Source organism: Pezoporus flaviventris, unplaced genomic scaffold (assembly GCF_033815535.1).
Source record: "Pezoporus flaviventris isolate CSIRO_AGI_PZ_B2104156 unplaced genomic scaffold, CSIRO_AGI_Pfla_v1 ptg000043l, whole genome shotgun sequence".
NCBI classification, from domain to species: domain Eukaryota; kingdom Metazoa; phylum Chordata; class Aves; order Psittaciformes; family Psittacidae; genus Pezoporus; species Pezoporus flaviventris.
This window is the reverse complement of record NW_026892591.1, coordinates 1,136,169-1,152,696: the sequence shown is the minus strand read 5'-3', so window position 1 is coordinate 1,152,696 and position 16,528 is coordinate 1,136,169. Positions and strand designations below refer to the sequence as shown.

At 50.4% G+C, this 16,528-nt stretch overlaps 1 protein-coding gene across 1 annotated transcript in view; it reads right to left on the bottom strand.

The window, feature by feature from the left end:
- The window catches only part of MUC16 (mucin 16, cell surface associated), a 57,912-nt gene that overhangs the window by 30,886 nt on the left and 10,498 nt on the right, over positions 1–16,528 (bottom strand). Inside the window, exons 8-20 of the mRNA XM_061466633.1 lie at positions 15,665–15,888; positions 14,832–14,974; positions 13,807–13,909; positions 11,655–11,872; positions 11,171–11,359; positions 10,267–10,465; positions 7,238–7,435; positions 6,399–6,691; positions 5,952–6,094; positions 3,458–3,513; positions 3,168–3,358; positions 475–614; positions 299–366 (exon numbers count right to left, since the gene is read on the bottom strand). Of these exons, the coding sequence (XP_061322617.1) occupies positions 299–366; positions 475–614; positions 3,168–3,358; positions 3,458–3,513; positions 5,952–6,094; positions 6,399–6,691; positions 7,238–7,435; positions 10,267–10,465; positions 11,171–11,359; positions 11,655–11,872; positions 13,807–13,909; positions 14,832–14,974; positions 15,665–15,888 (2,165 nt within the window). The remainder of the gene's footprint in view (positions 1–298; positions 367–474; positions 615–3,167; positions 3,359–3,457; positions 3,514–5,951; positions 6,095–6,398; positions 6,692–7,237; positions 7,436–10,266; positions 10,466–11,170; positions 11,360–11,654; positions 11,873–13,806; positions 13,910–14,831; positions 14,975–15,664; positions 15,889–16,528) is intronic.

Sequence of the window (16,528 nt, the reverse complement as noted above, 5' to 3'; positions counted from 1 at the left end):
GTGCATGGCAGCCAGGCACTGCACTCTGTCTGTGCTAACTCTTTGGGGCTGTTAAGGATGGAAACAGCAAAGAAGGGCTTTACACTTCTTGGGACAATACTGTCGCTCCCCGAAGTGGGAGGACCAAATGCCAGGATACGACCTAAACCAGAAGAGCATCAGGGAATTTGCTCTAAAGCAGGAGAGTATCAGGGAGCAGATCTGGGTTCCTAAATAGAGGCAGGAAGAGGAAAGATATTGATGGGCCCCATCATGAGATTTAGGGACATGCAAAGGCACACTCGGCCACACTCCAAACCTGAAAGTTGTCGTTTCACATCCCAGGAAAGCGGGGCCAATGCTGCTTCCCTGCAGGAGCCGGTCGAGCTGCCAAAGAGAGAGGTTTCACAGTTGAGACAATGCAATTTCTTTACAGTACATTGAAGTTTATTGGGCCACCAGGGGCACGGCCATTGCTGTGCATGCACTGCTTACCAAGGTGGTCATGACTCTCCGTGTAGTGTTGAACTTTGCTGATCCCAGAGTGGCTAGGTCAGAATTGTAGGGGAGATTGGTGATGGTGAAGTTGATGGTGAAATGCTTGAGGGGTGCAGGTGTCCATGCTTGGCCGAGAGCTGAAAGAAGCACAGATGGGGAGTAACATGGTGCAAGAGCAAGGATGTCAAGGCCTTCATGGCAAACACAGAGGTTTCTCATAATTACACCTAAAGTTTAACCCTGTTCTTTCTGTTTTTATAGAAACTGTCCAAATAATTTCTTTTCATTTGGTCTTTGTTCAGAGTTTGATATGATATTTTCTATTTTAATTATATATTTTATATTGTGGTTTTGTCTTTATACAGCATTGCTCTGTGTGTTTTTTTAAATGTCTCCATTATATGAATGTGTATGGTTAATTTTGAGATTCACGATGAGGACACATTATCTGCTTAGTCTTTCCTTTCCTTTCAACTTAGAAATTTGGTTTGATGTTCAGTATTCATTAAGTATTTCCCAATAGAATGCAGGAAGTCAAAATCATGCTATGAAATGAGAGGTACTTTCCAAATAATACAAATACAATAAGGGTCTGTAATTAACATCCTTTCTTAAGGGAGCAGAGTACTTCTAAAAGAAAAATAACTATAAATATATTACATACTGACATGTTGGAAATATAGGATTAGTGGTAGATTGATAATGGTGAAACTTAAGAATGCTTCAGTGTGATATGTTTACAATTATAAGAAGTTATTACTGTGACTTGACTTACTTGTTCTTGGAGTACTACTAACAGTGACTCTGGCCAGTGTTTCAGAAAACACAGTACTTGTAAGATCAGAAAAAGTAATGAAAGACTTCTGTGTTGTACCTGTGTCGGTCACAAGCGCAGCAGTGGATGGTCCAGAGAGGATGGAAGTGAGAGCAGCAGACGTTTCAGCAGCTGTGATGACTGTTTGTGTGGAGGAGAGCAGTGCGGAGGTGGAATCAGGAACAGATGTATATGGTTGAGTGGAAGAGTGTGAAACCACCATTTCAGAACGAGATGTAGATGTGATAGCAAAGGTGGAGATTTCCTTCATAGCAGTGGTGCCCGCAGTGGTGCCCACACTGGAGCTCTGAAGGGTTGACTTCCCCGTGCTTATAGAATTGGAGGTTGTAGCCATGGTGGAGGTGAGTGTAGCTGTGGACAAAGATGATGAAAAGTTATCCACAGACGTACTCAGGTTAACAGCTGTTCTTCCCATGCTGCTGGAGGGCAGGGAGGAGGTTGTCTCTAAAGCAGAGGTTTGTGCTTGAGTGGAAGAGAGTAAAGCTGTAGTGTCAGGAGGAGACGTTTCCTGGGAAACCGTAGTGGAGGTTTCCTGCATGGTGGTTGTGGCAATCAAAGTGCTTTCCTCCAGGGTGGATGTGCCGGTGCTGGTATGCGTGGAGATAGTTGGAAAAGAAGAAATAGATGCAGACAATGCCAAAGAGGTAGAAATGATCTCCTTGGATGTACTCAGAAGAGGGGATGTGGTGGCTGTAGTTGGACTTGTGCCTGGAGCAGTGGAGGATGATGTTACAAGGACTGCAGTTGTGGGGGATTCTGTTATCTGTGTAGTTGTGGAGGCTACATTGGAAGTAGAAGATGTTCCACCTGTACTAGGAGTGGCTGCAGTGGTCGATTGTGGTACTGGGCTCGTTGTTCCCATGCTGCTGGAGAGCAGGGAGGAGGTTGTCTCTAAAGCAGAGGTTTGTGCTTGAGTTGAAGAGAGTAAAGCTCTAGTGTCAGGAGGAGACGTTTCCTGGGAAACGATGGTGGAGGTTTCCAGCATGGTGGCCGTGAGGATCGCAGTGATTTCCTCCAGGGTGGATGCACCAGTGCTGGTAGTACTGGAGGTTGTTGGAAAGGAGGAAATGGGTGTAGAAGTCGCCAAAGTTGTGGAAATGATCTCCTCGGATGTGCTCAGAAGAGGGGATATGGTGCCTGTAGTTGCACTTGGGCCTGGAGCAGTGGAGGATGATGTTACAAAGACTGCGGTTGTGGGGGATTCTGTTATCTGGGTAGTTCTGGAGCTGACAGCGAAAGCAGATGCTCCACCTGCGCTAGGAGTGACTGAATTGGTTTTCTGAGGTGCTGGGCTCATTGTTCCCAAGCTGCTGGAGAGCAGGGAGGAGGTTGTCTCTAAAGCAGAGGTTTGTGCTTGAGTCAAGTAGAGTAAAGCTGTAGTATCAGGAGGAGACGTTTCCTGCGAAACACTGGTGGAGGGTTCCTGCATGGAGGTTGTGGAGATCACAGTGCTTTGCCCCAGGATAGATGCACCAGTGTTGGCAGCAGTGGAGGTTGTTGACAGGGTGGAACGGGGTGTAGAAGTTGCCAAAGTTGTGGAAATGATCTCCTCGGATGTGCTCAGAAGAGGGGATGTGGTGGCTGTAGTTGGGCTTGTGCCTGGAGCAGTGGAGGATGATGTTACAAGGACTGCGGTTGTGGGGGATTCTGTTATCTGTGTAGCTGTCGAGGTGACAGCAGCAGCAGAAGATGTTCTACCTGTAATAGGAGAGACTGCAGTGGTTGTTTCAGGTGCTGCGCTCGTTGTTCCCATGCTGCTGGAGAGCAGGGAGGAGGTTGTCTCTAAAGCAGAGGTTTGTGCTTGAGTCGAAGAGAGTAAAGCTGTAGTGTCAGGAGGAGACGTTTCCTGGGAAACACTGGTAGAGGTTTCCAGCATCGTGGTAGTGGCGATTACAGTGCTTTCCTCCAGAGTGGATGCACCAGTGTTGGTAGCAGTGGTGGTTGCTGACAGAGAGGAACTGGGTGTAGAAGTTGCCAAAGTTGTGGAAATGATCTCCTCGGATGTGCTCAGAAGAGGGGATGTGGTGGCTGTAGTTGGGCTTGTGCCTGGAGCAGTGGAGGATGATGTTACAAGGACTGTGGTGGTCAGGGATTCTCTTATCGGTGCAGCTGTCGAGGTGACAGCGGGAGTGGAAGATGTCCTACCTGTGGTAGGACTGACTCCAGTGGTTGTTTGAGCTGCTGGGCTCGTTGTTCCCATGCTGCTGGAGAGCAGGGAGGAGGTTGTCTCTAAAGCAGAGGTTTGTGCTTGAGTCGAAGAGAGAAAAGCTGTAGTGTCAGAAGGAGAATTTTCCTGTGAAACACTGGTGGAGGTTTCCAGCATGGTGGTTGTGGCGATCACAGTGCTTTCCTCCAGAGTGGATGCACCAGTAGCACTGGTTGCCTCTGGAAAAGAGGAAATGGGTGTAGAAGTTGCCAAAGTTGTGGAAATGATCTCCTCAGATGTGCTCAGAAGAGGGGATGTGGTGGCTGTAGTTGGGCTTGTGCCTGGAGCGGTGGAGGATGATGTTACAAGAACTGCGGTTGTGGGGGATTCTTTTATCTGGGTAGTTGTGGAGGCTACATTGGAAGTAGAAGATATTCCACCTGTACTAGGAGTGGCTGCAGTGGTTGTTTGTGGTACTGGGCTTGTTGTTCCCATGCTGCTGGAGAGCAGGGAGGAGGTTGTTTCTAAAGCAGAGGTTTGTGCTTGAGTCGAAGAGAGTAAAGCTCTAGTGTCAGGAGGAGACGTTTCCAGGGAAACACTGGTGGAGGTTTCCAGCATGGTGGTTGTGGCGATCACAGTGCTTTCCTCCAGAGTGGATGCACCAGTGTTGGTAGCACTGGTGGTTTTTGACAGAGAGGAAATGGGTGTAGAAGTTGCCAAGGTTGTGGAAATGATCTCCTCGGATGTGCTCAGAAGAGGGGATGTGGTGGCTGTAGTTGGGCTTGTGCCTGGAGCAGTGGAGGATGACGTTACAAGGACTGCGGTTGTGGGGGATTCTGTTATCTGTGTAGCTCTCGAGGTGACAGCGGGAGCAGAAGATGTTCTACCTGTGCTAGGAGTGATTGCAGTGGTTGGTTGAGCTGCTGGGCTTGTTGTTCCCATGCTGCTGGAGAGCAGGGAGGAGGTTGTCTCTAAAGCAGAGGTTTGTGCTTGAGTCGAAGAGAGAAAAGCTGTAGCGTCAGGCGGAGATGTTTCCTGGGAAACGCTGGTGGAGGTTTCCAGCATGGTGGTTGTGGCGATCACAGCGCTTTCCCCCAGAGTGGATGCACCAGTAGCACTGGAGGTTGCTGGAAAAGAGGAAATGGGTGTAGAAGTTGCCAAAGTTGTGGAAATGATCTCCTCGGATGTGTTCAGAAGAGGGGATGTGGTGGCTGTAGTTGGGCTTGTGCCTGGAGCAGTGGAGGAAGACGTTACAAGGACTGCAGTTGTGGGGGATTCAGTTATCTGGGTAGTTGTGGAGGCTACATTGGAAGTAGAAGATGTTCCACCTGTACTACGAGTGGCTGCAGTGGTTGTTTTTGGTACAGGGCTCGTTGTACCCATGCTGCTTGAGAGCATGGAGGAGGTTTTCTCTATAGCAGAGGCTTGTGCTTGTGTCGAAGAGAGTAAAGCTGTAGTGTCAGGTGGAGACGTTTCCTGGGAAACACTGGTGGAGGTTTCCAGCATGGTGGTTTTGGCAATCACAGTGCTTTCCTCCAGAGTGGATGCACCAGTGTTGGTAGCACTGCTTGTCTCTGGAAAGGAGGAAATGGGTGTAGAAGTTGCCAAAGTTGTGGAAATGGTCTCCTTGGATGTGTTCAGAAGAGGGGATGTCCTGGCTGTAGTTGGGCTTGTGCCTGGAGCAATAAAGGATGATGTTACAAGGACTTCGGTTGTGGGAGATTCTGTTATCTGTGTAGCTGTCGAGGTTACAGCGGGAGCAGAAGATGTTCCACCTGAACTAGGAGTGGCTGCAGTGGTTGTTTCAGGTGCTGCGCTCGTTGTTCCCATGATGCCAGAGAGCAGGGATGATGTTCTCTCTAAAGCAGAGGTTTGTGCTTGAGTCGAAGAGAGAAAAGCTGTAGTGTCAGGAGGAGACGTTTCCTGGGAAACACTGGTGGAGGTTTCCAGCATGGTGGTTGTGGCGATCACAGTGCTTTCCTCCAGAGTGGATGCACCAGTGTTGGTAGCACTGGTTGTCTCTGGAAAAGAGGAAATGGGTGTAGAAGTTGCCAAAGTTGTGGAAATGATCTCCTCGGATGTGCTCAGAAAAGGGGATGTGGTAGTTGTAGTTGGGCTTGTGCCTGGAGCGGTGGAGGATGATGTTACAAGGACTGCGGTTGTGGGGGATTCTGTTATCTGTGTAGCTGTCGAGGTGACAGCGGGAGAAGAAGATGTTCTACCTGTGCTAGGAGTGACTGCAGTGGTTGGTTGAGCTGCTGGGCTTGTTGTTCCCATGCTGCTGGAGAGCAGGGAGGAGGTTGTCTCTAAAGCAGAGGTTTGTGCTTGAGTCGAAGAGAGAAAAGCTGTAGCGTCAGGCGGAGACGTTTCCTGGGAAACACTGGTGGAGGTTTCCAGCATGGTGGCTGTGGCGATCACAGTGCTTTCCCCCAGAGTGGATGCACCAGTAGCACTGGAGGTTGCTGGAAAAGAGGAAATGGGTGTAGAAGTTGCCAAAGTTGTGGAAATGATCTCCTCGGATGTGCTCAGAAGAGGGGATGTGGTGGCTGTAGTTGGGCTTGTGCCTGGAGCAGTGGAGGATGATGTTACAAGGACTGCGGTTGTGGGGGATTCTTTTATCTGGGTAGTTGTGGAGGCTACATTGGAAGTAGAAGATGTTCCACCTGTACTAGGAGAGACTGCAGTGGTTGTTTGTGGTACTGGGCTCGTTGTTCCCATGCTGCTTGAGAGCAGGGAGGAGGTTGTCTCTAAAGCAGAGGTTTGTGCTTGAGTCGAAGAGAGCAAAGCTGTAGTGTCAGAAGGAGACGTTTCCTGGGAAACACTGGTGGAGGTTTCCAGCATGGTGGTTGTGGCGATCACAGTGCTTTCCTCCAGAGTGGATGCACCAGTGTTGGTAGCACTGCTTGTATCAGGAAAAGAGGAAATGGGTGTAGAAGTTGCCAAAGTTGTGGAAATGATCTCCTCGGATGTGCTCAGAAAAGGGGATTTGGTGGTTGTAGTTGGGCTTGCGCCTGGAGCGGTGGAGGATGATGTTACAAGGACTGCGGATGTGGGGGATTCTGTTATCTGGGTAGTTGTGGAGGCTACATTGGAAGTAGAAGATGTTCCACTTGTACTTGGAGTGGATGCAGTGGTTGTTCTTGGTACAGGGCTCGTTGTTCCCATGCTGCTTGAGAGCAGGGAGGAGGTTGTTTCTAAAGCAGAGGTTTGTCCTTGTGTCGAAGAGAGTAAAGCTGTAGTGTCAGCAGGAGACGTTTCCTGTGAAACACTGGTGGAGGTTTCCAGCATGGTGGTTGGGGCGATCACAGTGCTTTCCTCCAGAGTGGATGCACCAGTGTTGGTAGCACTGGTTGTCTCTGGAAAAGAGGAAATGGGTGTAGAAGTTGCCAAAGTTGTGGAAATGATCTCCTCGGATGTGTTCAGAAGAGGGGATGTGCTGGCTGTAGTTCGGCTTGTTGCTGGAGCAATGGAGGATGATGTTACAAGGACTGCAGCTGTGGGGGATTCTGTTATCTGTGTAGCTGTCGAGGTGACAGCGGGAGCAGAAGATGTTCCACCTGTACTAGGAGTGGCTGCAGTGGTTGTTTCAGCTGCTGCGCTCGTTGTTCCAATGCTGCTGGAGAGCAGGGAGGAGGTTGTCTCTAAAGCAGAGGTTTGTGCTTGAGTCGAAGAGAGAAAAGCTGTAGCGTCAGGCAGAGAGGTTTCCTGGGAAACGCTGGTGGAGGTTTCCAGCATGGTGGTTGTGGCGATCACAGCGCTTTCCTCCAGAGTGGATGCACCAGTGTTGGTAGCACTGGAGGTTGCTGGAAAAGAGGAAATGGGTGTAGAAGTTGCCAAAGTTGTGGAAATGATCTCCTCGGATGTGTTCAGAAGAGGGGATGTGGTGGTTGTAGTTGGGCTTGTGCCTGGAGCAATGGAGGATGATGTTACAAGGACTGCGGTTGAGGGGGATTCTTTTATCTGGGTAGTTGTGGAGGCTACATTGGAAGTAGAAGATGTTCCACCTGTACTAGGAGTGGCTGCAGTGGTTGTTTGTGGTACTGGGCTCGTTGTTCCCATGCTGCTGGAGAGCAGGGAGGAGGTTGTTTCTAAAGCAGAGGTTTGTGCTTGAGTCGAAGAGAGTAAAGCTGTAGTGTCAGGCGGAGACGTTTCCTGGGAAACACTGGTGGAGGTTTCCAGCATGGTGGTTGTGGCGATCACAGTGTTTTCCTCCAGAGTGGATGCACCAGTGTTGGTAGCACTGGTTGTCTCTGGAAAAGAGGAAATGGGTGTAGAAGTTGCCAAAGTTGTGGAAATGATCTCCTCGGATGTGTTCAGAAGGGGGGATGTGGTGGCTGTAGTTGGGCTTGTGCCTGGAGCAGTGGAGGATGATGTTACAAGGACTGCGGTTGTGGGGGATTCTTTTATCTGGGTAGTTGTGGAGGCTTCATTGGAAGTAGAAGATGTTCCACCTGTACTAGGAATGGCTGCAGTTGTTGTTTGTGGTACTGGGCTCGTTGTTCCCATGCTGCTGGAGAGCAGGGAGGAGGTTGTTTCTAAAGCAGAGGATTGTGCTTGAGTCGAAAAGAGTAAAGCTGTAGTGTCAGGAGGAGACGGTTCCTGGGAAACACTGGTGGAGTTTTCCAGCATGGTGGTGGTGGCGATCACAGTGCTTTCCTCCAGAGTGGATGTACCAGTAGCACTGGAGGTTGCTGGAAAAGAGGAAATGGGTGTAGAAGTTGCCAAAGTTGTGGAAATGATCTCCTCGGATGTGTTCAGAAGAGGGGATTTGGTGGTTGTAGTTGGGCTTGTGCCTGGAGCAGTGGAGGATGACGTTACAAGGACTTCAGTTGTGGGAGATTCTGTTATCTGTGTAGCTGTCGAGGTGACAGCGGGAGCAGAAGATGTTCTACTTGTGCTAGGAGTGACTGCAGTGGTTGGTTGAGCTGCTGGGCTTGTTGTTCCCATGCTGCTGGAGAGCAGGGAGGAGGTTGTCTCTAAAGCAGAGGTTTGTGCTTGAGTCGAAGAGAGAAAAGCTGTAGCGTCAGGCGGAGACGTTTCCTGGGAAACGCTTGTGGAGGTTTCCAGCATGGTGGTTGTGGCGATCACAGTGCTTTCCTCTAGAGTGGATGCACCAGTAGCACTGGAGGTTGCTGGAAAAGAGGAAATGGGTGTAGAAGTTGCCAAAGTTGTGGAAATGATCTCCTCGGATGTGCTCAGAAGGGGGGATGTGGTGGCTGTAGCTGGGCTTGTGCCTGGAGCAGTGGAGGATGATGTTACAAGTACTGCGGTTGTGGGGGATTCTTTTATCTGGGTAGTTGTGGAGGCTACATTGGAAGTAGAATATGTTCCACCTGTACTAGGAGTGGCTGCAGTGGTTGTTTTTGGTACAGGGCTCGTTGTTCCCATGCTGCTGGAGAGCATGGAGGAGGTTTTCTCTATAGCAGAGGTTTGTGCTTGTGTCGAAGAGAGTAAAGCTGCAGTGTCAGGCGGAGACGTTTCCTGGGAAACACTGGTGGAGATTTCCAGCATGGTGGTTGTGGCGATCACAGTGCTTTCCTCTAGAGTGGATGCACCAGTGTTGGTAGCACTGGTTGTCTCTGGAAAAGAGGAAATGGGTGTAGAAGTTGCCAAAGTTGTGGAAATGATCTCCTCGGATGTGCTCAGAAGAGGGGATGTGGTGGCTGTAGTTGGGCTTGTGCCTGGAGCAGTGGAGGATGAGGTTACAAGGACTGCGGTTGTGGGGGATTCTTTTATCTGGGTAGTTGTGGAGGCTACATTGGAAGTAGAATATATTCCACCTGTACTAGGAGAGACTGCAGTGGTTGTTTGTGGTACTGGGCTCGTTGTACCCATGCTGCTTGAGAGCAGGGAGGAGGTTGTTTCTAAAGCAGAGGTTTGTGCTTGAGTCGAAGAGAGAAAAGCTGTAGTGTCAGGCGGAGACGTTTCCTGGGAAACACTGGTGGAGGTTTCCAGCATGGTGGTTGTGGCGATCACAGTGCTTTCCTCCAGAGTGGATGCACCAGTAGCACTGGTTGTCTCTGGAAAAGAGGAAATGGGTGTAGAAGTTGCCAAAGTTGTGGAAATGATCTCCTCGGATGTGTTCAGAAAAGGGGATGTGGTGGCTGTAGTTTGGCTTGTGCCTGGAGCAGTGGAGGATGATGTTACAAGGACTGCGGTTGTGGGGGATTCTGTTATCTGGGTAGTTGTGGAGGCTTCATTGGAAGTAGATGTTCCACCTGTACTAGGAGTGGCTGCAGTGGTTGTTTGTGGTACTGGGCTCGTTGTTCCCATGCTGCTGGAGAGCAGGGAGGAGGTTGTTTCTAAAGCAGAGGATTGTGCTTGAGTCGAAAAGAGTAAAGCTGTAGTGTCAGAAGGAGACGTTTCCTGGGAAACACTGGTGGAGGTTTCCAGCATGGTGGTTGTGGCGATCACAGTGCTTTCCTCCAGAGTGGATGCACCAGTGTTGGTAGCACTGCTTGTCTCTGGAAAAGAGGAAATGGGTGTAGAAGTTGCCAAAGTTGTGGAAATGATCTCCTCGGATGTGCTCAGAAAAGGGGATTTGGTGGTTGTAGTTGGGCTTGTGCCTGGAGCAGTGGAGGATGATGTTACAAGGACTCCAGTTGTGGGAGATTCTGTTACCTGTGTAGCTGTCGAGGTGACAGCGGGAGCAGAAGATGTTCTACCTGTGCTAGGAGTGACTGCAGTGGTTGGTTGAGCTGCTGGGCTTGTTGTTCCCATGCTGCTGGAGAGCAGGGAGGAGGTTGTCTCTAAAGCAGAGGTTTGTGCTTGAGTCGAAGAGAGAAAAGCTGTAGCGTCAGGCGGAGACGTTTCCTGAGAAACGCTGGTGGAGTTTTCCAGCATGGTGGTTGTGGCGATCACAGTGCTTTCCTCCAGAGTGGATGCACCAGTAGCACTGGAGGTTGCTGGAAAAGAGGAAATGGGTGTAGAAGTTGCCAAAGTTGTGGAAATGATCTCCTCGGATGTGCTCAGAAGAGGGGATGTGGTGGCTGTAGTTGGGCTTGTGCCTGGAGCAGTGGAGGATGATGTTACAAGGACTGCGGTTGTGGGGGATTCTTTTATCTGGGTCGTTGTGGAGGCTACATTGGAAGTAGAATATGTTCCACCTGTACTAGGAGAGACTGCAGTGGTTGTTTGTGGTACTGGGCTCGTTGTTCCCATGCTGCTGGAGAGCAGGGAGGAGGCTGTTTCTAAAGCAGAGGTTTGTGCTTGAGTCGAAGAGAGTAAAGCTGTAGTGTCAGGAGGAGACGTTTCCTGGGAAACACTGGTGGAGGTTTCCAGCATGGTGGTTGTGGCGATCACAGTGCTTTCCCCCAGAGTGGATGCACCAGTGTTGGTAGCACTGCTTGTCTCTGGAAAAGAGGAAATGGGTGTAGAAGTTGCCAAAGTTGTGGAAATGATCTCCTCAGATGTGCTCAGAAGAGGGGATGTGCTGGCTGTAGTTGGGCTTGTGCCTGGAGCAGTGGAGGATGATGTTACAAGGACTGAGGTTGTGGGGGATTCTGTTATCTGGGTAGTTGTGGAGGCTACATTGGAAGTAGAAGATGTTCCACCTGTACTAGGAGTGGCTGCAGTGGTTGTTTGTGGTACTGGGCTCGTTGCTCCCATGCTGCTTGAGAGCAGGGAGGAGGTTGTTTCTAAAGCAGAGGTTTGTGCTTGAGTCGAAGAGAGTAAAGCTGTAGTGTCAGGCGGAGACGTTTTCTGGGAAACACTGGTGGAGGTTTCCAGCATGGTGGTTGGGGCGATCACAGTGCTTTCCTCCAGAGTGGATGCACCAGTGTTGGTAGCACTGGTTGTCTCTGGAAAAGAGGAAATGGGTGTAGAAGTTGCCAAAGTTGTGGAAATGATCTCCTCGGATGTGTTCAGCAGAGGGGATGTGCTGGCTGTAGCTGGGCTTGTGCCTGGAGCGGTAAAGGATGATGTTACAAGGACTGCGGTTGTGGGGGATTCTTTTATCTGGGTAGTTGTGGAGGCTACATTGGAAGTAGAAGATATTCCACCTGTACTAGGAGTGGCTGCAGTGGTTGTTTGTGGTACTGGGCTCTTTGCTCCCATGCTGCTGGAGAGCAGGGAGGAGGTTGTCTCTAAAGCAGAGGTTTGTGCTTGAGTCGAAGAGAGAAAAGCTGTAGCGTCAGGCGGAGACGTTTCCTGGGAAACGCTGGTGGAGGTTTCCAGCATGGTGGTTGTGGCGATCACAGTGCTTTCCTCCAGAGTGGATGCACCAGTAGCACTGGAGGTTGCTGGAAAAGAGGAAATGGGTGTAGAAGTTGCCAAAGTTTTGGAAATGATCTCCTCGGATGTGCTCAGAAGAGGGGATGTGGTGGCTGTAGTTGGGCTTGTGCCTGGAGCAGTGGAGGATGATGTTACAAGGACTGCGGTTGAGGGGGATTCTTTTATCTGGGTAGTTGTGGAGGCTACATTGGAAGTAGAAGATGTTCCACCTGTACTAGGAGTGGCTGCAGTGGTTGTTTGTGGTACTGGGCTCGTTGTTCCCATGCTGCTGGAGAGCAGGGAGGAGGTTGTTTCTAAAGCAGAGGTTTGTGCTTGAGTCGAAGAGAGTAAAGCTGTAGTGTCAGGCGGAGACGTTTCCTGGGAAACACTGGTGGAGGTTTCCAGCATGGTGGTTGTGGCGATCACAGTGCTTTCCTCCAGAGTGGATGCACCAGTAGCACTGGAGGTTGCTGGAAAAGAGGAAATGGGTGTAGAAGTTGCCAAAGTTGTGGAAATGATCTCCTCAGATGTGCTCAGAAGAGGGGATTTGGTGGTTGTAGTTGGGCTTGTGCCTGGAGCAGTGGAGGATGACGTTACAAGGACTTCAGTTGTGGGAGATTCTGTTATCTGTGTAGCTGTCGAGGTGACAGCGGGAGCAGAAGATGTTCTACTTGTGCTAGGAGTGACTGCAGTGGTTGGTTGAGCTGCTGGGCTTGTTGTTCCCATGCTGCTGGAGAGCAGGGAGGAGGTTGTCTCTAAAGCAGAGGTTTGTGCTTGAGTCGAAGAGAGAAAAGCTGTAGCGTCAGGCGGAGACGTTTCCTGGGAAACGCTGGTGGAGGTTTCCAGCATGGTGGTTGTGGCGATCACAGTGCTTTCCTCTAGAGTGGATGCACCAGTAGCACTGGAGGTTGCTGGAAAAGAGGAAATGGGTGTAGAAGTTGCCAAAGTTGTGGAAATGATCTCCTCGGATGTGCTCAGAAGGGGGGATGTGGTGGCTGTAGCTGGGCTTGTGCCTGGAGCAGTGGAGGATGAGGTTACAAGGACTGCGGTTGTGGGGGATTCTTTTATCTGGGTCGTTGTGGAGGCTACATTGGAAGTAGAATATGTTCCACCTGTACTAGGAGAGACTGCAGTGGTTGTTTGTGGTACTGGGCTCGTTGTTCCCATGCTGCTTGAGAGCAGGGAGGAGGTTGTTTCTAAAGCAGAGGTTTGTGCTTGAGTCGAAGAGAGAAATGCTGTAGTGTCAGGCGGAGACGTTTCCTGGGAAACACTGGTGGAGGTTTCCAGCATGGTGGTTGTGGCGATCACAGTGCTTTCCTCCAGAGTTGATGCACCAGTGTTGGTAGCACTGGTTGTCTCTGGAAAAGAGGAAATGGGTGTAGAAGTTGCCAAAGTTGTGGAAATGATCTCCTCGGATGTGTCCAGAAGAGGGGATGTGCTGGCTGTAGTTGGGCTTGTTGCTGGAGCAATGGAGGATGATGTTACAAGGACTGCGGTTGTGGGGGATTCTGTTATCTGTGTAGCTGTCGAGGTGACAGCGGGAGCAGAAGATGTTCCACGTGTACTAGGAGTGGCTGCAGTGGTTGTTTCAGGTGCTGCGCTCGTTGTTCCCATGCTGCTGGAGAGCAGGGAGGAGGTTGTCTCTAAAGCAGAGGTTTGTGCTTGAGTCGAAGAGAGAAAAGCTGTAGCGTCAGGCGGAGACGTTTCCTGGGAAACGCTGGTGGAGGTTTCCAGCATGGTGGTTGTGGCGATCACAGTGCTTTCCTCCAGAGTGGATGCACCAGTAGCACTGGAGGTTGCTGGAAAAGAGGAAATGGGTGTAGAAGTTGCCAAAGTTTTGGAAATGATCTCCTCGGATGTGCTCAGAAGAGGGGATGTGGTGGCTGTAGTTGGGCTTGTGCCTGGAGCAGTGGAGGATGATGTTACAAGGACTGCGGTTGTGGGGGATTCTTTTATCTGGGTAGTTGTGGAGGCTACATTGGAAGTAGAATATGTTCCACCTGTACTAGGAGAGACTGCAGTGGTTGTTTGTGGTACTGGGCTCGTTGTACCCATGCTGCTTGAGAGCAGGGAGGAGGTTGTTTCTAAAGCAGAGGTTTGTGCTTGAGTCGAAGAGAGAAAAGCTGTAGTGTCAGGCGGAGACGTTTCCTGGGAAACACTGGTGGAGGTTTCCAGCATGGTGGTTGTGGCGATCACAGTGCTTTCCTCCAGAGTGGATGCACCAGTAGCACTGGTTGTCTCTGGAAAAGAGGAAATGGGTGTAGAAGTTGCCAAAGTTGTGGAAATGATCTCCTCGGATGTGTTCAGAAAAGGGGATGTGGTGGCTGTAGTTTGGCTTGTGCCTGGAGCAGTGGAGGATGATGTTACAAGGACTGCGGTTGTGGGGGATTCTGTTATCTGGGTAGTTGTGGAGGCTTCATTGGAAGTAGATGTTCCACCTGTACTAGGAGTGGCTGCAGTGGTTGTTTGTGGTACTGGGCTCGTTGTTCCCATGCTGCTGGAGAGCACGGAGGAGGCTGTTTCTAAAGCAGAGGTTTGTGCTTGAGTCGAAGAGAGTAAAGCTGTAGTGTCAGGAGGAGACGTTTCCTGGGAAACACTGGTGGAGGTTTCCAGCATGGTGGTTGTGGCGATCACAGTGCTTTCCCCCAGAGTGGATGCACCAGTGTTGGTAGCACTGCTTGTCTCTGGAAAAGAGGAAATGGGTGTAGAAGTTGCCAAAGTTGTGGAAATGATCTCCTCAGATGTGCTCAGAAGAGGGGATGTGCTGGCTGTAGTTGGGCTTGTGCCTGGAGCAGTGGAGGATGATGTTACAAGGACTGAGGTTGTGGGGGATTCTGTTATCTGGGTAGTTGTGGAGGCTACATTGGAAGTAGAAGATGTTCCACCTGTACTAGGAGTGGCTGCAGTGGTTGTTTGTGGTACTGGGCTCGTTGCTCCCATGCTGCTTGAGAGCAGGGAGGAGGTTGTTTCTAAAGCAGAGGTTTGTGCTTGAGTCGAAGAGAGTAAAGCTGTAGTGTCAGGCGGAGACGTTTTCTGGGAAACACTGGTGGAGGTTTCCAGCATGGTGGTTGGGGCGATCACAGTGCTTTCCTCCAGAGTGGATGCACCAGTGTTGGTAGCACTGGTTGTCTCTGGAAAAGAGGAAATGGGTGTAGAAGTTGCCAAAGTTGTGGAAATGATCTCCTCGGATGTGTTCAGCAGAGGGGATGTGCTGGCTGTAGCTGGGCTTGTGCCTGGAGCGGTAAAGGATGATGTTACAAGGACTGCGGTTGTGGGGGATTCTTTTATCTGGGTAGTTGTGGAGGCTACATTGGAAGTAGAAGATATTCCACCTGTACTAGGAGTGGCTGCAGTGGTTGTTTGTGGTACTGGGCTCGTTGCTCCCATGCTGCTGGAGAGCAGGGAGGAGGTTGTCTCTAAAGCAGAGGTTTGTGCTTGAGTCGAAGAGAGAAAAGCTGTAGCGTCAGGCGGAGACGTTTCCTGGGAAACACTGGTGGAGGTTTCCAGCATGGTGGTTGTGGCGATCACAGTGCTTTCCTCCAGAGTGGATGCACCAGTAGCACTGGAGGTTGCTGGAAAAGAGGAAATGGGTGTAGAAGTTGCCAAAGTTGTGGAAATGATCTCCTCGGATGTGCTCAGAAGAGGGGATTTGGTGGTTGTAGTTGGGCTTGTGCCTGGAGCAGTGGAGGATGACGTTACAAGGACTTCAGTTGTGGGAGATTCTGTTATCTGTGTAGCTGTCGAGGTGACAGCGGGAGCAGAAGATGTTCTACCTGTGCTAGGAGTGGCTGCAGTGGTTGTTTCAGGTGCTGCGCTCGTTGTTCCCATGCTGCTGGAGAGCAGGGAGGAGGTTGTCTCTAAAGCAGAGGTTTGTGCTTGAGTCGAAGAGAGAAAAGCTGTAGCGTCAGGCGGAGACGTTTCCTGGGAAACGCTGGTGGAGGTTTCCAGCATGGTGGTTGTGGCGATCACAGTGCTTTCCTCCAGAGTGGATGCACCAGTAGCACTGGAGGTTGCTGGAAAAGAGGAAATGGGTGTAGAAGTTGCCAAAGTTGTGGAAATGATCTCCTCGGATGTGCTCAGAAGAGGGGATGTGGTGGCTGTAGTTGGGCTTGTGCCTGGAGCAGTGGAGGATGATGTTACAAGGACTGCGGTTGTGGGGGATTCTTTTATCTGGGTAGTTGTGGAGGCTACATTGGAAGTAGAAGATGTTCCACCTGTACTAGGAGAGACTGCAGTGGTTGTTTGTGGTACTGGGCTCGTTGTACCCATGCTGCTTGAGAGCAGGGAGGAGGTTGTTTCTAAAGCAGAGGTTTGTGCTTGAGTCGAAGAGAGAAAAGCTGTAGTGTCAGGCGGAGACGTTTCCTGGGAAACACTGGTGGAGGTTTCCAGCATGGTGGTTGTGGCGATCACAGTGCTTTCCTCCAGAGTGGATGCACCAGTAGCACTGGTTGTCTCTGGAAAAGAGGAAATGGGTGTAGAAGTTGCCAAAGTTGTGGAAATGATCTCCTCGGATGTGTTCAGAAAAGGGGATGTGGTGGCTGTAGTTTGGCTTGTGCCTGGAGCAGTGGAGGATGATGTTACAAGGACTGCGGTTGTGGGGGATTCTGTTATCTGGGTAGTTGTGGAGGCTACATTGGAAGTAGATGTTCCACCTGTACTAGGAGTGGCTGCAGTGGTTGTTTGTGGTACTGGGCTCGTTGTTCCCATGCTGCTGGAGAGCAGGGAGGAGGTTGTTTCTAAAGCAGAGGATTGTGCTTGAGTCGAAAAGAGTAAAGCTGTAGTGTCAGAAGGAGACGTTTCCTGGGAAACACTGGTGGAGGTTTCCAGCATGGTGGTTGTGGCGATCACAGTGCTTTCCT